Source organism: Centroberyx gerrardi, chromosome 9 (genome assembly GCF_048128805.1).
Source record: "Centroberyx gerrardi isolate f3 chromosome 9, fCenGer3.hap1.cur.20231027, whole genome shotgun sequence".
Lineage (NCBI taxonomy): Eukaryota > Metazoa > Chordata > Actinopteri > Beryciformes > Berycidae > Centroberyx > Centroberyx gerrardi.
The window spans coordinates 4,382,585-4,402,589 of NC_136005.1; the positions used below are offsets into that span (position 1 = coordinate 4,382,585).

At 40.5% G+C, this 20,005-nt stretch overlaps 1 protein-coding gene across 1 annotated transcript in view; it reads left to right on the forward strand.

The window, feature by feature from the left end:
- Nucleotides 1-13,297: 13,297 nt before the first annotated feature.
- Nucleotides 13,298-20,005, forward strand: part of LOC139929879 (solute carrier family 2, facilitated glucose transporter member 9-like) — a 55,552-nt gene continuing 48,844 nt past the window's right edge. The window contains exons 1-2 of the mRNA XM_078285632.1: nt 13,298-13,378; nt 14,218-14,322. Coding sequence (XP_078141758.1) covers nt 13,298-13,378; nt 14,218-14,322 — 186 coding nt within the window. The remainder of the gene's footprint in view (nt 13,379-14,217; nt 14,323-20,005) is intronic.

A 20,005-nucleotide genomic window follows, 5' to 3' on the forward strand; every position in this document is an offset into this window, starting at 1 on the left:
ACACTGTGTCTTTAGGACCCTGGAGCTCATATACCCTATGTAGCTGACATATGTCAGACATGGCTGTAAAGCTAAGACCCTTGCGGTTCTAATGAGCCCAGTTTCATTCAGATATCTTGATGTGAGAGGTCAAGGGACCCGTTTGAAAATAGTCATGCCCATTTACCTTTGTCAAAAACTTCGCCGACTTTGGAGTGTGTGTTGATGGAGTGTTGATTGAGCTCGCGAGAGCTTGTCAAACACGGACTGCGCCGCGGACCCGGTACCGGTGTTACAGTTTAACTCGTTTCTAGATTAACTGGTGACCGTAGCTTGAATGCGGAGCGACGGCAGATGTTGCAACCAAGAAGAGAAACTTTAGCTGACCTCACGAATACCTTAATAATTTCTGTGCCAATTGTAACTGTCATTTCAATAAATATTCATCTGATTGTGATGTCGATCTGTAAGTTTTTTAATGCAGCTGAGCTCGTGACAGTCATCAACCGCATTTTGAATGTTTCCCAGGGGGCAATTGCTCAAACTTCACTTTATATAGACTTACATCTACAACTGAACAGCCGACACGATACAAGCGTTTCCTGGTTTGAACAATACAGCCAGATTAACTTGTGACCATGCACAGTATAGCGTTGCAGCGCTTTTCCAACTAATGCACTATCATTTAGAGATTCGTTTCAGAGAACAGTAGCCTACTGTACTCCTTTATAATTCAATCCACGGTGTTTGTAATTGTTTGTAATGACAAAATGAAAGTTTCATTAGGCTATGTTAAATTTGTGAAGAAAATAACTCAACAAAAAAGACGCAGAAAAAAACAAATACACCCCAATTTCTCAATGTTCATACGTCAAAATGTCTCGGTCTTCATCCAATCACCTGGAAGTCTATGGTATATAAATTGGAGCAGAATTCAGAACCGTGTTGGAAGAAGGAGTAACGTGTCTGGGATTGTCAAACAAAAATGGATCCTGTGATTGTGAGAGAATTGATGGACTACAAAGTCCATAATGGATTCCCTCAGGGAATCTCAAAACAACAGAGATATGTGATCAAAAGAAGAGCAACAAACTTCACAATGAAGGGTAGATATAATCCTACAATATCCTGTAATTGTAGTGTTAGCCCAATCTGTGCTCAACAGTTCATGAGCTCTATCCTCACCAGATGGAGAGCTTTACTACATATGTCGTAGAAAGCAAAATAAAGAGGAGCACCTGGCTAAGGTGGTTTCAACTGCCAAGGAGGCAGATGCAGTATTCAAGGAATTCCATTCCAGTAGTTTTGGGGCACACTGTGGTGTTGAAAAAACCCACCATGCCATAATCAGCAGATACTACTGGCCTGGTATGGAAGCTAACATCTGCAAATGGGTAAGTTAACAGGGGAATTCAATCTACCCCAAAATTTCACATGTACAAAATAAAACCTAGTAGAATGGAATCTGTATTTGGGATTATGATGAACTGTATGAAGTTCAATCACCATCATGTGTGTAAGGAAGCACAAGGCCTGTGATGATAAATTTGTGGGCATTCCTTTTTTTAGATTGCTCAATGCCCAGATTGCCAATCCAAGCGAGCAAATCTCAAGGAGAAAAGTCAGTACAACCCAATAGAGGTGAGTTCATTTGTTTTACTAAGTGTTCTTGTCAACACTCAATATTGAGTCATGCCTCATGCTCATCTAATTATCTCTTTCAGATCACAGAGCCATTTGAGCTTGTGGGGATGGACCTGGTCAAATTGACAGTAACTGAGGGTGGTAACCAGTACATTTGCGTAATGGTTGATTATTTCACAAAATGGGCTGAGGCCTACCCTCTAAAAAGTAAGTCAGCAGAGGAGGTCACCAATTGCATTCTTGATTTTGTATACAAATTTGGTGCACCTCAAAGACTGCTTACAGACCAGGGCACAGAGTTCAAAAATAAGGTACATTTTAAATAAACAACATTCATCATATCCTAGTATGACATATCCACGCTGACTTTTTTTTTCACTACAATGAACAAATGGAAGGTGAACCGTCAACTCTGTGAACGGCTGGGCATCCGGAGGAGCTTTTGTTCACCGTACCATCCACAAACAAATGGTCTTGTGGAAAAGCTCAATGGCACCATCCAAAGGTAAGTAAAACCTTGCTCAAATCTACACCTAAATCCACCCACATGGATATCATGAATGCTAATGAGTTAATTTTACAACATCAAATGACCTATATTAATGTTCATGTATGGAATATTTCAGGTCCCTCAACAAGCTAGCGAGGGATCACCCCAAGAAGTGGGATGAGTATCTTGCCCCAATCGTGTTCGGTCTCCGGACAAAGAAACAGCTGACTACGAAGTACAGCCCATACTTCCTAATGTTTGGCAGGGAGGCAAGATACCCGTCTCAGGTGCCAATGGAATATGCAGTAAGAGGCTCTAATTGTTTCTGGGGTTTACAGATGGCAGTCTTGGTAATTTGGCTGACTTCATTTATTAACATTAGTACTTTTGTACTTGTAGATCTCAGCAGAAAAGGTTGAGACCATGGCAAAGGAGGAGGTGGTTTTTGAGGGCCTCAAATCCCAAAACAACACCTATGTTGAGGTGAAGGCAAATGTGACAAGGTCACAGCAGAAAATAAGGCGCAGAAAGGAGGAAACTGGTGAAGATGACTACTTCACACCTGGGGACATTGTTCTCAGAGAGAACATTAGAGAACAGCAGCGGAAGGGAGGAAAAATGGCCAGTGACATGCTGGGGCCATTCACTGTGGTGAGCCTTGATGGGAAAATGGCAACCCTGAGAGGCTCCTCAAATGCAACTTCTACAGCAAATATAGACCAGCTGACTCACTTCATAGAGCCAGAGGAGAGGATTCCAGCAAAGCTGAGAAGATTTGAAGGATCCTCTCCTCTGGCCTCTCCATTCCATGTTCCTGCCTGTATATTGTCCCCCCCCCGGTCTCTCACTCAGTGTCACAACCTGGCTCATAAGGCCATGACAAAAACGGGAGACTCAAAGGTTAAACAAAGTAATTTATTTTTACAAACTGAAACCAATTAAACTCATACAAAAACATATGGAGTGTGGAGGTCAGTGGAGTCAGTAGTGTAGGGTGTGCATGAGTGCAGGTAGTGTGTGAGTGTTGAGAGGTGCATATAAACAAAGTAAAAGAAAGAACTAAAGAGGAAACTAAAGCAGCCACAGCCAACCGGGAGCCTGCAAGGGAAAAGAGAGAGAGACGCCAACAAATATATATACACTGGAGACACCGGGCCCAGGTGTTCCCAGTTGACGCTGACGATCCCCTGCCCCTCCCACCAGGTATCTGAAACACAAATAGTCAAGACAGATGGCAGGAAAGGGCAGGGGTCGTCACACTCAGCCACCCAGAAAACCACCCTGATGCTGCCAGCACCCCTCCCACCATCCACTCTCCTGCAACAGCCACATTGCCTCTCCTAACAGAGAGTCATGTCACACACCCCAGCGACAGCAATGGTATTTAAAGCTTACAGTAATGTCACAAACATTATATTCCATGTTGACTTTCTACTCTATGCAAAAGACTTAAATGGTTTCACTTTCCAGTGATCAAAGACATTTGGAATGGGGCAAAGGGCGAAGTCGTATGGGCAAAGATGGGTCCCTACAAGGTCTTCACTGCAGACCTCCAGAGCCTTGCCCCTGAGAAGGAATTGGAGAGTGAGGTATTGCATTTTTATTGATTTTAAGCTTTTGATAGCCTTACTTCATATTTTGACTAATTGAATTATAAATGACAGAATGTTACAGTTAATCATTTTATATGTGCAGATCTTGAATGCCTATTTCACATGGCTGGCGAGAGGCAGCAATGCGAGGGTACATGTTGTCGACACCTTTGAAATGACAGCCATATGGAACGACACTTCCAGGGGGATGAGAAAGGTAAGGATCACCACACTGCTCCTTCTAAAGGATATTATTTGGAATGTGCATCCCATTTAACTACTGGAATGACTGCTTGTAGATTGATGTAACCGAATATGACATCCTCATTGGAGCTGTCTGGAAAGACAGACACTGGACTTTGGTAGTAAGTGCACTTTTGTTCAAATTTTAACAACTATATTTACCACGCACCATGCACATTTAAGGACCCAACTATTCGCTGTTGTTAAAAGCTATGTATCCAAAAGAAAGAAGGGCCATTTTTGTCGACCCATTTGGAGCCACTTCTGACCAAATAAAAAAATGTACAGATTCAACAAGGTAAGCAAATCTAAGATACTACTTCTGAAGTACATTTGATTTTATTGGTTTTCAGATGCCATCAATGGATGATTGCATTTGTAAAATAAAACTCATATGAAAACAAGTTTCTAGGTACATAAACATTCAACATTCAATAATTCCTCTGTAGGGCCTTCATGAGGAGGAGAACTGTCCATGTGTCCAGATGGTCATGTGCCACCTTGGCTCATCCCCGCCAGCAGGACACCACATCGTGTGGGGTGCTCGTCTGTAAAGTAAGTTTGTCAGTCTATCCGTCTCTCAGTCCAAAGAGTAAAGAAGTGACACCAAGCTTTATTCAAGGTGGCAGAGCTGGTTCTTAAAGGAGAGCCAATGGACTTTCCTGTTGACCTGGAGGGGGTCAACGGAATGAGGGCAGAAATGGCCCAAACTTTAATTAATAACTCAGGTAGGTATGAAACTGTTTATCTTACATTTAACTATTGACTACACTGTAAGTTCAATTGACATGTCTTTAACAGATGCCTTGACGGAACGATGCCGTGCATGTGGGGAGAGAGACACTGGAGAGGGCCACGTTGATTGGGTAAAACAACATTTACACTGCTTTGTAAAAAAAGAAGCCATTGTCATTAAATACAATGTTCAAATTAGTTATGATTTCATTTCTTTCAGATTGCATGTTCAACATGTGGCCGCTGGTACCACTGGGTCTGTGTGGGAAGGCCTCCAGTGGAGCAGGACTATATGTGTCCTGCATGCCCTGCTCTGCATCGTTTAAACATTGTCTAATGTCCTAGGTAATATGTCATTCTTTGCTGTATGCACCTTTGCCCTCAAGAGTGGGTTACTGTATGATTTTTATGTGCACATTTTCTTTTTCAGATCATTTGTTGCAGCTGGGTGTTTTTTTTTGTTTTGTTTTGGATTTGTGAAGCACTTTGAGTGCTTAGAAAAGCGCTATATAAATGTACTCAATTATTATTATTATTTTATATATATATATATACCTTTTTTTTTTAATTTTTGGTGATAAGCTATAAATACATTTTGTAACAACACATGCTTGTTTGGTCTCAGTTGTGTATGTAAACTGTTCTGTGACAACTATAAACAAACTATGAGATATTTTGTCCGTGATATCGAATCCTGTCCGTATTTTATTTATAATAGCCTACTGTATTTTTTTGGGAACATTCAAAATTCGTCTGAATGTCACGAGCTCAGCTGCATTAAAGGATTTACAGATCACTATCAAAATAAAAGCAATATTTAACGAAGCCTAATAAATGTTTTATTTTGTCATTAATCTTGAAGACTTTACACCGTGGATTGAATTATAAAGGAGTACAGTAGGCTACTGTTCTCTGAAACGAATCTCTAAATGATAGTGCATTAGTTGGAAAAGCGCTGCAACGCTATACTGTGCATGGTCACAAATTAATCTGGCTGTATTGTTCAAACCAGGAAACACTTGTATCGTGTCGGCTGTTCAGTTGTAGATAGAAGTCTATATAAAGTGAAGTTTGAGCACCAGCCACCTGTCCCGGATAGCATAGGGTCATTACAACAGGTAGCTTACGTCACGGATCTGCAGTATTTTGTCTGCGATATCGAATCCCGTGTGGGGTGTTTTTTTTTCTTTTCTGGGAAACATTCAAAATGCGGTTGATGACTGTCACGAGCTCAGCTGCATTAAAGAACTTACAGATCGACATCACAATCAGATGAATATTTATTGAAATGACAGTTACAATTGGCACAGAAATTATTAAGGCATTCGTGAGGTCAGCTAAGGTTGCAACATCTGCCGTCGCTCCGCATTCAAGCTACGGTCACTGTAACACCGGCGGGTCCGTCGGGCTTAATTATTATTATTTTGTAGGGGTGCTGAGATGAAATTTAGGTGAGCACCCCTCGCCAATGCAATAACATCTCTTCACTCTGCCTTTTCTGGAACTTTTACAATACGGATATTCGAGTGACGGCTGTAGTTCTCCAGGGATTCCACTCTCTGTTTCAGGTAACGTTAATCGTTATCTTTTTCCAGCGATTCCACTCGGGTGGTTAGATCAAAGATGTTATCTTCATTCCCACTCAAGCGTTGCTCCACCTCTATCACTTGGTCTTCCAAAGTTGCCAACTTTGCATCGATCAACAGTAGTTTAGAGTTAATACTCTCCGTTGTTGTATCAAAATGAGCAAGTAGATCAGTCTTACACTGGTTGATAGCGTCCGTTAGAGACTGAAGGGTAATTGAGGAGCCTGCGCCAGCCATGCTTCACTGTGAAGTGAAGTACCTCGTCGAAGAAAAAGCCTTAAAAAGGCGCTTGGTTAAATCACTTGTACTGTTCTCATATACTATTTTAAGTAGAGTTCGATTGAGCTGGCCCCATGTGATAAATACAACTAACGTTACTTAACAGAGTTTTAAATTAAATGCTGACACAACCCATCAAGTGCGTCTCACGCACTTGCGGCCATCATGGTTTTCTAGTTTTTTTGCCCAGAGAAACAATCCCTAATCCAGTTGATAAATACGACTGATTAAAGATTAGTATGATGTAAAGCTGAAGTATTTTACTAAACTTGGACTAAAAGACAATCTTTGGGTCAAATTTGATTTGTCTTTCGCTACAACTAGATTAACAGCTTTATTTTTTCCAAGATGTATGCAATACTCAATTATTTGGCTAAAATTGGACTAAAACATAGTTTAATACAAAAAAAAAAAATAGTAAAACATATTACTTTAAAATCTTATGTGATACTCAATTGCTTTGCTAGATTGGAATAAATAGTCTTAATTTTGAAAATTTGACATGATTCTTAATTTATTTGCTAAAATTAGACTACAGAATCAGACAGAATCTGCAGCATTTCCTCAGGAACAGAAGAAGAAATCTGATTTTTCACTCTTTATGGCCATCTTCTCTTTGATGGAGGGAGTCAGATTCTACACGTTTTCTCCTGAAAATATTCAGATATTATTTTAGAGCCTAGTCTACTGTCTAAATAAAGGAAAACATATTAAGCAAAGTGGACTGCCCACTCTACTTTTAAAAAAATGAGATAAACTCATGTAAAAGAATAAATAACAATGTTGATCACGTGACCTCACATTCTGTTTCGCTCCACGGATCAGTCTGGACTTCTAGCCGCCCACATCGATTTCAGTGGGCGGGAGTACTTGCCTTGACAGACAAACTCCTGGATTCAGCCAATCAGCGAATCCAAATTCAAATCCAGACGGAAGAACGGCGAAAACGTCTTTTCCGCCGAGAAACTCCGCTAGTGCATACTCTTGTTCTTGTTTGATTGTTGTTATTGAGTCTATTTCTGCAATAACTGCACTTATGGCTGTGTTTACTCTACTAACGTTAACGTTACCGCTCGTTGCTTCGGGAGACGCCGTTACTGTTTTGCCAGCGCCGGCCTGTATTTCACGTCAGCAACTACGACGCAGTCCCTGATTGGCCCGGTTACATTGTAATTTCAAGAAATCGATGTGGGCGGATGGAAGTCCAGACTGATCCGTGGAGCGAAACAGAATGTGAGGTCACGTGATCAGGATGGTCTTACCAGGCTACATGTACACACCCTTCTTAGGTAGAGGCAAAGCACATTGCCTGATCACATGATGAAAATAATACTGGAAAAACAAGTAAGACAATCAGAATGAGTATATAAAGGCAGAGGCAATGATCTGATCTGTCACCAACACCACCTGTAAACACAGACGGTTCGGCTTCGGACTAAGACACAGCTTCTTGTGGAATTTTTACGTAATGCTCGTTTCTCTTACTAAAACTGGACTCGAACACATTTTTGCTGTCAAATTTGATGTGATTCTAAATTTTGTTTGCTACAACTGGATTAAAACAGTTTTTTTTTTATTTGATGTCATAATCTTTTGTTGAAATTTGAGTAAATTGCAGTCAAAAAATTGCTAAAATTGGACAAAATAGTCTAATTTTTTCAAAGTTTACATGATTCTCAATTACTTTGCTAAAACTAGACTATGGAATCACACAGAAACCCTTTTTTGGAATTTGATGTAATGTTGTATAGGGCTGCATTTCCTCAGTAACAGAAGAAGAAAAACAAATCTGATTTTTAACTTTTTGTGGCCTAGATCTCATCTTCTCTTGGCTGGAGGAAATCAGATTATATATGTTTTCTCCCATTTTTGTTTTGTGCCAGCAAAAGTAAAAATTCAGATCTTTTGTTCCAGTATAAATGTAGCCTAAGACTGACTTGACACAAGGTAAGCCCTTTTATTTTCATGTTCTTTAAATTAGCCTTTTGTACTGCTGTCACGGAGGAAGTTGAAGGGGACATTGCTATCGCTGATTGGATTGGATACAATTTCACTGGAAGGTAAATATGCACATTCAAGTCACAGGACATGATAATTGATCCCTGTAGGGAAATTCTTGTTTTACTTGCTCCCCTCATAGGTAGGATTTGATAGAGTGCCAGGATGTGACCTTTGAAGATATGGGATGTGCTAAAATGCCACAACTGCAACTGTGGATCTATTGTAACATTCACCATACCAGTGTCCATGTCTTGCACTTCTCACTGCTCTCCTCCTCACCTCTACTAACACAACATAGAAGACTGTCTCAAACCCACTGCCTCTCAACATATTAAAAAACATATTTGGGCTGGGTGAACTAGGCGAATAATGTCATATTATCATATTATTACATGGCTAAGCAGTGATGGTCTAACCTCCCCACCAAATGTTAATTTCTCACACATGAAGAGAGGGGAAGAGGGGTGGAGGTACTGCTAGTATTCTTGCTTCCTCTCTTTGCCACACAAATACTTTGCTCGGTGACTATCCTCCTTTCCATCCTGAGGGTTACACAGTCCATATATTCCTGAGGATAGGAGAGAATGGGAACAGTCCATACAGTTCATAGAGTTCACAAGTTCACAGAGGGCTCTGGTGTCTGGGCAGACAGTGAGGCAACATCTGGGCAGAGTTTCTACTTTTCTAACTACAATAAACAAACACATCAAACACAGGCATCCACATCCTAGGTAAGCAATATATTAACCCCAACACAATCCTTTGCTGCTTTTGATCCCTATAAAGAATTCTAAGAAAAGGGAGGAAAAGGAAAAAGGAAAGGTGGTTAGTGGTTAGTAGGCTTACTCCTTGGAAGGATTGGAGCTGGCCAGTGCGATGGTCTCAGACTGGTGTGCGAATCGTGGTGACACGAATAGGACTTGATAGATACGACTGATTAAAGATTAATATGATGTTAACAACAATATTTACTAACATCATGGACAGATGAACCAACAGCTCTTATGATCAACATCACGGATGTTTACTTCAAGTTTGTTTATTTATATAACCCTTTATCACAAGCATGTCTCAGAGGACTTTACAGAGAATGTGCCTAGCTAGATCTAACTAAACACAATCAGTGGTGAACAAAAAGATGTAGGACAAGCATAGCAAAAAACACAAGGTAGACAAGAGCAGATTTTAGCAAGACAACCTACCCGGCACCCCCAATTTACTTCAATGCTCTAGCTTGCTGTAGCGTTTGATTTGGACCTTCTTGGGTAATTTCATTTAGTCCAGTCTGGCTTGTAGCTTCCGGATGTATCTATACATGAAGTGTGCGACAATAGCCGTGATGATCCAACCACTAAGGAGGATGTGGTGGTGAGTCCAGTCGGTTTGAGACTGAGCTGCACCAATTTAGTCTCTTCAGCCAGAAGCTGCTGTTGAAGGGCGTCGTTGATTGTCGTTGAAGTTCCTAGGGTCTACGAAAATAGGAAATGGCACTGCTAAGACTATATGCCAGATGTACCTGTGAGGGTTGCACCACAGTGGTAGTAGCTGATTTTAAGATTTGTTCAACAAGGTCTAGGGAGACCAGATAGGATGGAATTCTTCCACCACTCAGACTGTTGACTGAGGAGCTTACTTCCCTAGTGAGGTCCTGCATCAAATCTCTAACTACCTGCACATAGGTTATGTCTTCCTGGACAACTTTTGACAGAGTCTCTAAGGCATGCAAGGTGTTGTTGATGAGAGCGGAGTGGAGGTTCACCGTGACTATGGTACCCTGCAGGGTTTTACCAAAGATTATTACCAGGGGGAGGGGAATAGGGTTAGGAGTTAGTGCATGCCGGCGGAGTGAGTTGGGGCATGCGACTCTCCCTTGTAATCCTACTGGGGTGCGTCTTTCTCCTATTGGTGTAGAGCCCGCCCCTCCTCCTGGGAGTAAGAACCCTAACCCTGGCCCAACAATACTGTCATACTTAAGTGCAAGCCAACCATCTTAGCAGTCACACTACCTACAGATGTCCCAAACAGTGCCCCCTATTTTTAAAGTTCTTCTCAGGTATGCTTTCAATTATTCACTCTAACTACAACAGGATTATTATCATGGGGGATTTTAACCTACACCTACATAACACTGCAGACTCAAAAGTGGCTGATTTTATTTTTTAAACTCTATGGATCTGTTGGATTGTTCTATATTAATCAGCCCACTCAAAAATAGGAACACACTCTAGATCTTATCATCATTAAAGGACTCTCTGGAAATTACCTGTATTACTGACACTGCTTACTCAGATCATTTTTGTGTAATATAATTTTTACTGTAATTGCATGCAATATGATTTTTAATTTTTAATGTACTGTTAAAAAACATTATCTTGACTCTGAAGTGCATAGACAGTTATGTTTTATAACATTATAAACACATTACTTACAATCTGTTATAAAGCTTTTTCATTACCACTTAAATGAAAAAGCTTTCTAACAGATTATGAGTAATGTTATAAAACATTATAACTGTCTATGCATGATTATAACTATACTTATAATGCATTATGATGGCATTATAATGTGTTATAAGTATGATTATAATGTATTATATAGACACGGGCTTTATAGAAAGTGTTACCGAAACTTCTTTTGTTGAAATTGGAGTAAATTGCAAGAAATCTTTAGCAAATTTGATGTACTCAAGTGTTGCTAAAATTAGACTAAAACATATTTCTTTAAAATTTTACCAGATACTCAATTCCTTTGCTTAAGTTGGACAAAATAGTCTAATTTTTGCAAATTTGTTTGGGCTCCGTAGAATTTCCTCAGGAACAGAAGAAAAAAACAACTGGATTTAACTCCTTGTGGCCTAGATCTCGTCTTCTCTTGGCTGGACAAAAAATGGACAAAAACTTTTATCTTAGTGAGGAGGTGCAGTTGACCCCATTGCTAGGTATGATGCTTTCATTTAGCCATTGTAATTGGTCAGTCAACAAAAAAAATAAACAAATAAATAAAAAAATGAACATGCCACTCTCATACATAGAATGGGCAGGAAAATCAATAGTCACAGATTTTAGTCTACCTTAAAGTGTGGTATAATGATAAGTGGCTACAATTGTATATAATGAATATCCAATAAATCGTGAGAGCTCCCTATTAATACTTCAAAATGTTTGAAAACACAGCCTAACTTTTGAAGGTCTATTGGCACGGTCCTTACAGGTTGTTTAATGCATTTATTTACATGGATGTGGGTAATTTTATTATGACTGAATCAATTTGATGTTCACAGGCAGTGAAAATTGCGTAGGCTTTAAACAATTACTACGATTGCTGGCCAGCCTATATAAATAGGGTTTTTGAACAAGAGCTTGGTACGCCAGACCGTTCTGTAGCTTTTGTAGCCCGTAGTCTGAATGCAGGAGAAATATTCTCCAAACCCTGAATGACAGTGAGTTAGTTAATTAAACCTACAGATTAGATCGTGCAGGGATAATGTTTGTTGCTGATCTCATTAGAGATGCGCTCACAACTCCCACTCAACAAAGTAACACTATTACGGCATTAATGCTATTATTATTATGAAAGTGTTCACAACCTTAAGATATTTGGCACCAGGCAAAATGCAGCAGTACAGCAGTGATGAACCCTCCACAGAATAATCACACAAACAATTATATCTCTTTACAGCTTCATACTTCAGACGCAGTTTATTTAATTTCCACTGTACTTACGCACCTTGTGCGCCGTCAAAACAGCATTTATGGATATGACGGGCTTCATGTCTGCATCATCGACAATCTGCTACACTGTTGCCAATGGAGCAGAAAAGTGTTGCCCAGGTGGTCGCTGGTTCATGTCGTCATCACGCTGGGTGCACCAACTGATAATGTCAGACGGTCATAGCGTTGCATTTGTCTCGTTTTTATTTTATTTGGCAAATATGCATTCTTCTAATTCATCAAGTAAACAATAATAACGTAAATATAACCACCCTACACTACCTTGATTTGTTCACGCTTCACCGCCGCCATCAGAGCGTGGAAAAAAGTTGAAGCCAGCTGAACTTCAGTTTGTAGCTGCGCTCGCCCGACGCGCTGCTACATTTTATGCTGCTACGTTTGTAGCATCGTGTCGCCGGCTTCCATTGAAAACAAATGACTTCCTGTTGCTTTGTAGCCCGTAGTCTGAACGCACCATTAGAGTTTCACCGCTAGGACCAACTCTTAGTACTAGGAAGCTTTGTGAATATGGCCCCAGATCTTTTGTTCCAGTATAAATGTAGCCTAATGAAGCCTATTTTCATTTTCTTTAAATTAACATTTATGTACTTTCAACAGTACATCAATGTAATTTTATGTACTGTTGAACCTGAGTCCTCTGGTTGAAGGGTGGTCTCCCTATTCACTACAACACCTTGTAACCATGGGAGAAATAATGCATTGCATTAGTTAAAGTAGGACACAGAAGTCACATGTTGCTAGTCATCTATCAAAAGGTAGTAGTTGAGAGTGCCAGGATGTGACCTTTGAAGATATGGGACATGTGCTAAAATGCTACAACTGCAACTGTGGATCTATTGTAACATTCACTGTACCAGTCTCTGTGTCTTGCACTTCTCACTGCTCTCCTCGACTCTACTAATATAGAATACTGTCTCAAACCCACTGCCTCGTATTAAAAAACATATTTGGGATGGGTCAACAGAGCGAATAATACCACATTATGCCACTCTCGTTTCAGCATATCAAAAAAACAAAATGAGTGTCCCAGAGAATAACTGCCATGGGGATCAAGCCAACAACCAGGAGGCAGGAAACACTAAAGAGCAACCAGGGAAGGTTAGTGGGCCATAAATGGTTTCTGTCTGAATTCAAAGTAAGTAGAATATGAACCGATCTTAAACCCTCAGTTAACCAGACAAGACACACTCACAGTTGGGAGCTGCCCAGTAAAACCACAGTCTTGTACTGTTGGCCACTGGAGCAGCTGGGGACTCAGTGCACTGATATGTATATGATGTAGTATAAGATGTACATGAAGAATATACTGTATATGACAGTATAGGATGTACATGATGTGTGTGTATATATATGTAGTATGTATATGTATGATGCAGTATGGTATGTGAAGCCCTTTGAGACTTGACTGTGATAAAGGGCTATATAAATAAGACTAGACTAGACAGGGGCTTTGATGCTAGTTGTTGGAGGGGAGAATGTTTCTCACTCACTTCCCTCACCCTCGATTTGAGCCAGCAACCTTCCTTTCACAAGACTGGTTCTCTATCCTTTATGGCAGAAATACCCCAGGAGCATCAGACACGTGCATTCTCAAATACATTTTAGGTTCACATCCCGGTTGCAATATGATGTCTTGCAACCGGGATGGACACTAAAACGGGGTGAATGATTGACGAACCTGGATGAAGGGCTCCCACTCACTATGCCACCTTGATGCCCTATTTTTAAAAATGCTATATATTAATTATTTATGAAATTCATCATCCAATACCTCTGAAATATTAAGCACTCAGTTTGTAAAATCATGAACATTTTGTCAAACAAGGACTGAAAGTACTGTAATTTGTGTTGATGTTATTCTATCCATCATTGTGTTAAAGTATGTATCAAATGATGAATATCTCATTTTGGAATTAAACTTTTTATATGTCTTTCAGCAGCAGCGTATCACAGTCTGTCTGGTGAGCGCAGCCTTCTTTGGTGCCTTTGGGTCATCGTTTCTCTACGGATATAATCTGTCAGTGGTCAACGCTCCCGCTCTGGTGAGTCATACTATTAGCCAGAGTTGTGGACTCGAGTCACATGACTTGGACTCGAGTCAGACTCAAGTCACAAATTTGATGACTTTCGACTCGACTTGACAAAATCAATAAAGACTTGCAACTCGACTTGGATTTTAACACCAATGACTCGTGACTTCACTTGGACTTGAGCCTTTTGACTTGAAAAGACTTGATACCTTCCCCCAAACCCAAAGATTAAAACGTATGTTATTTAAAAAGTGTGCCAGGAATCAATTCATTTCCCTTCATTTCCTGAATCAACTAACGTTAACGCTATTCATTCCCAGCAAGTCGACACTTCATTTCCCAGATCCACTTTGTTTGAACCAATCTGACAGCATCCAATCAAGTTGCAGGAGAGAACCATGAAGAAGTAACGTTATGTTACTGAGCACCAGTTAGAAAAAATGATACCAAAGATAATTTTGTTTGCATACAAAAACTACGCGGTGGTCAACCAAAAACGAATTGCAGTATGCAAAACGTGCGGGTCGAAAATTACAGACGGAGATGCAACAACTTCCAACTTCGTTCGACATTTGAAGCTGCACAAAGAACGGTAAGTCGAGGCTAATATATTAACGGAATTAGCGAGCCAATGCTTAGCTAACGTTACAGCTATCCGTTGCGTCCACTATGACTTGTTTAGGACTCGAAATTCAAAGTTTAGGACTTGGGACTTGTCAGTCTTGACTTTGGACTTGACTCGGGACTTGCCTGTCTTGAATTGGGACTTGACTTGGACTTGAGTGCAAAGACTTGAGACTTACTTGTGACTTGCAAAACAATGACTTGGTCCCACCTCTGCTATTAGCTAACTAGAAGGGCACTTGGAGAGCGCAGACCTCCGCCAAGGTTCGTGCTATCATTGCTTGTTCGTGAGTCGGATCCAGATCCGCTCCAAAAAAACTAACCTCCTTGGCGGAGGTAACTAGCCGTGTATTTTGGTTCTGCTACTGATTCTCCCTCATTAGTAGCAATATTGAAAATGTATTACTCAGAAAGTTAAATGGGCCAGGTAGAAAATGTTTTGAAACCATCCAACAACGAGGATTCAACTGAAGTAATGTTCAGGCTCATGCCTTGTCCACACTAAGCCAGGTAAATTTGAAAACGCATCTTTATTTCTCCGTTTTGGACTTCCATCCACACTAAGACGGCGTTTTCGACCACCGAAAACGGAGCTTTCTGAAAACGCTCTCCAAAGTGGATAAATCTGAAAATGCCAGCTAAGCTTCATGTTGTAGTGTGGACGGGGAAAACAGGGCTTATCCAAAATGCTGACGTGGGATTGTCATGTGATCTCAGGTGGTTGTCACACTCCCAAAAGACTCTCAGTCTATATTCTCTGTGGCCTTGGCGGTCTTGTAGTCATTTGTTACTTTCAAAAGCAACTCAACTTCGTCGTCTGTCCAGACAAAGAAGTCTGGCTCACTTTTGTCCGTCTTTTGTCGTGATTTGGACATCTTGTTGGCGCTTAAGGCTCTGCTACTGCAGCCATGACAACACTTCCGTAAACAGTGGTAACCACGGTGGTAACGACATAAACGTCATGGGTCGGAGGCTTGCGCATGCCCAGTAGGGTAGATTTCACCATTTTCCTATATTTTTTGCATATTAGTGTGGACGGGAAACTTTTAGAAAACGGCATGGAAACGTTAGTGTGGACGCAAACGACACGAAAACTCAATTTTCAAATTTACCCGGCTTAGTGTGGACATGGCCTCAAAACCCATTTATTTACAGCTCACATTTTAGGCATTTGGCCAAACTAATGGTCTTACCAGAGTGAGTCAGAATGAGTGAGCAGGTAGGGGGTCAGTGTCTTGCTCCAGGACACTCTGACAAGAAACATGGCTGGTGCTGGAATTGACAGAGACCTTCCAGTTATAGGACAGTCTCTCTACTAAGCTACCTATTTTAACTGCCACCTTATCAGCCATTGATTTCACTGCAATCTGTCACTTGCTGCCCCTGTCTACTGTTCTGGGGTGCATTCCATTTGATAATGATTTGTCCTCACTTCGTGTCTCCTCCTTGAGGAGAGGAGAGGAAGCGAGTGAAACGTGTCCTGTCAACTGGAATGTCCTCGTACGTGATGTTTGAAGCGTGGCGTTTGACGCTCCTTGCCCAGTATCCCCTTCCCCTCCACGGATGACAGCTGTCTAGTTTTATCCACATAGAAACACACACAAAGTTAAGATTAATGTGTAATTCATCGATGTCATGCCCTAATGAGCCTTGTCTACCTCATGGAAGCAAAGCATCTTAAGCTGATGTGTGTCTGTGCGTTATTGTCGAACTTTTATGCTTTTGTGACTTGGGTTAGGCAGTGATCATGTAGGCTATGTGACATCTAACCAGCAATGAACAAAGTTTTTAGGGCCCGAGCACCGACCGGTGCGAAGCCCTATTGAAATGCAAGGAATTATTATTATTAGGGCCCGAGCACCGACCGGTGCGAAGCCCTATTGTATTTCAAGGAATTATTATTATTAGGGCCCGAGCACCGACCGGTGCGAGGACCTATTGAAATGCAAGGAATTATTATTATTTTTCTCTGGCCAAATAAATTGCATTTTTGAGGGCCTAAAGCTGCTCGAAAAGTTGCGAAACTTTGCACATGCGTCAGAAGTGCTGAAAATTTACGTATTTTATGGGTCTCGCGCATGGGTGTGGCAAAATGGCTCAATAGCGCCCCCTACAAAATTCAAAAAAATACTCATCGCTCTACGTTTCACCTACATGTACGAAATTTGGTAGGCACATGTATCATGTCCAGACCTACAAAAAACATCAATAGGTGCCATGACCTAAACCCAACAGGAAGTCAGCCATTTTGAATTGATTGTGCGTTTTTGCCCATTTACAGGGGTCATACTTTAACGAACTCCGTTACTCCTCCTCCTCTTGCTTTGTGCTCCCCATGCTTGCTGCAGCCAACACGCAACGGTTTCGCCGTTGTAGTGGTGTCTTGCTCTGGATATTAGTTATTAACTTCTCGCTTGGCCAATAAATCAAAACTCTGATTAGATATTTACTAAACTGGATGCATCGTATTCATCAGAGTCAATTGAGGCTCTGGAAAGTTTCATTGATAGACGATATCAAGCCGCGAGGAAAATGAAGCCGTCTTCGAATAGTCATGGAGCTCCCCGACCCAAAAAGTCCCGAAATCGGTCGACATCTTCCGAAAGTGCGGGGGAACAAACCATGGAAGTGGAGATATCCCTGATGCAATCAATAAATGAGAGACTTGGCAAGTTGGATATACTGGTCGAGCTGCAGAAAGATCTCCGCGACCTGAGGATAAGTTTGGAATTCAGCCAAGCTCAAATCGATGATCTGAGGAAGGAGAATGACTCATTGAAAGGTACTGTGGCTACTATTCAGAGAACAATGGGGAATGTCATGAAAGAAAACAAACAGCTTAAGGAAACGTTGCTTGACGTGCAGAGTAGATCGATGCGGGATAATCTGATTTTTTCGGGGATTCCTGAGAGAGATAATGACGACTCAGAGCAAACCATACGGGATTTCATGTGCCAACAACTGAAATTATCCCAGGCATCAGTACAAGACATCTCCTTCTCGAGGGTCCATAGGCTGGGTAAGAAGGAGAGGAATAAAACTCGCCCCATCATCGCTCGGTTCGAGCATTTCAAACAAAAGGAGCTAGTGAAGACCCGAGGCAAGGCCCTTAAGGGTACAAACTTTTGGATGAATGATCAATTCCCAATGGAGATTAATGAGAGGCGGCGAAAACTTACTCCCATCTTTAGGGAACATAGGATTAAAAACCATAAAGTTTCCTTAGTTGTGGACAAATTATATATTGATGGGCAGTTGTACAGAGATTCAGAGATCACTCCGTGGCTGTTTTAAAGTTTTGACTGCCTTGTCTGTCTGTTTTATCTTTTAGAATGAAAACGCGACCTAGTCATACTGACTCTATTAATTTACACTTGTCAAAGAAAGGTTTACATATCGCTCATGTGAATGTGAACAGTTTGGTAAATAAGGTGGATGAGATACTAAATGTTGTCCAGAAGAATAATCTGCATGTGCTTGCTATTACTGAGACTCATCTTGACCAAACCATAACAAATGGACAAATTGATTTGAAAGGATACAATATTATAAGGAAGGACAGGAACAGAAGAGGAGGAGGTGTTGCCCTATATATTCAAGAGCATCTGCTGTTCAAAGTGCGGGATGATCTATGTGTGAATGGACTAGAGATCCTGTGGATTCAAATTCACCTCCCTTTCCAACAACCAACGTTAATTGGATGTGTTTATAGGCCCCCAAAATCAAACACATTATACCTGGATAAAATATGTTAAAGTATTGATCTTGCTCTGGATGAAAGGAAGGAATTATTTATGCTTGGGGACTATAATATTGACTGGAAAAGTAGTCACTCTGATGGGAACAAGACTAAGTTTACTCAATATATAGAGAGTCGTAATTTATTTCAAATGGTACAGGATATCACAAGGTCCTCAAGAAACAAATTTGGGCACAGAACTGAAAGTATTATTGATCTGATATTCTGTAATGCTCCGAATAAATGCTCAAATGTTAAATCTGTCCCGTTATCGTGGACAGATCATAATATTGTGTGCATTACTAAATACACCAAAGTGCCAAAAAGACCTCCTAGAGTGACTATAAGACGGAGTTTTAAAAATTTTAACTTAGAAGACTACCAGACAGATTTGGCCGCTGTTCCATGGGACCTTGTGTATCTTGAGGATGATTTGGATTGTGCTGTTGATTGTTTTACGAAATTGTTTACTGATGTTGTTGAGTACCATGCTCCTATAAGGAAAAGTACAATTAAAGCCAAATCATCCCCCTGGATTGACCAACAACTAAGAGAAGCAATATTTCAGAGGGATGAGGCAAAAACTGTAGCATCTAGGTCAAGATTAGATTCAGATATTATGCTATATAGAAAATGCAGAAATTTTGTTGTAAAATTGAATCGTCAGAAAAAGACCCTATATTATAAAACAGCTTTTGAGGGATGCAGAAACAATTCAAAACAGATATGGCATACAGTGAATGGTTTGCTTGGTAGGTCAAATAGTACAAGTCCTGTTAGTGTGGAGGTTGATGGAAAGATTAGAACAAAACCAGTAGACATTGCCAATTACTTTGCTGACTATTTTGAATCAAAGATAAATGATCTCAGGTCCAATATGAATAACAATGCCTCAAATGAATTACTGGTAGGTGAAGTAGACAAAAAGATTATGAAGGGGAAAAATTGCAGTTTTGTATTACCAGATATATCATTAGATGACATTGAGAAAATCTTGATTTCACTTCCTGATAATAAATCCCCAGGGTACGATCTTATTGACAACAAATTGTTGAAATCTGCAGCCCCATATATTGCTAGACCTGTAAAGTATCTATTTGATCTTTCTTTGCAACAAGGAAAGTTTCCCACAGAATGGAAACATGCAAAAATCTGCCCCATTCCTAAGGATGCTAAAATAGCTTTTACTGCACCCAACAGTCGCCCAATTAGCTTACTCTCCTCCTTAAGCAAAATTTTGGAAAGAGTAGTAAGTGATCACATTTGGAAATATATGGAAACTAATAACCTTCTAACCCATGCTCAACATGCATATCGTAAAAATCATTCTAC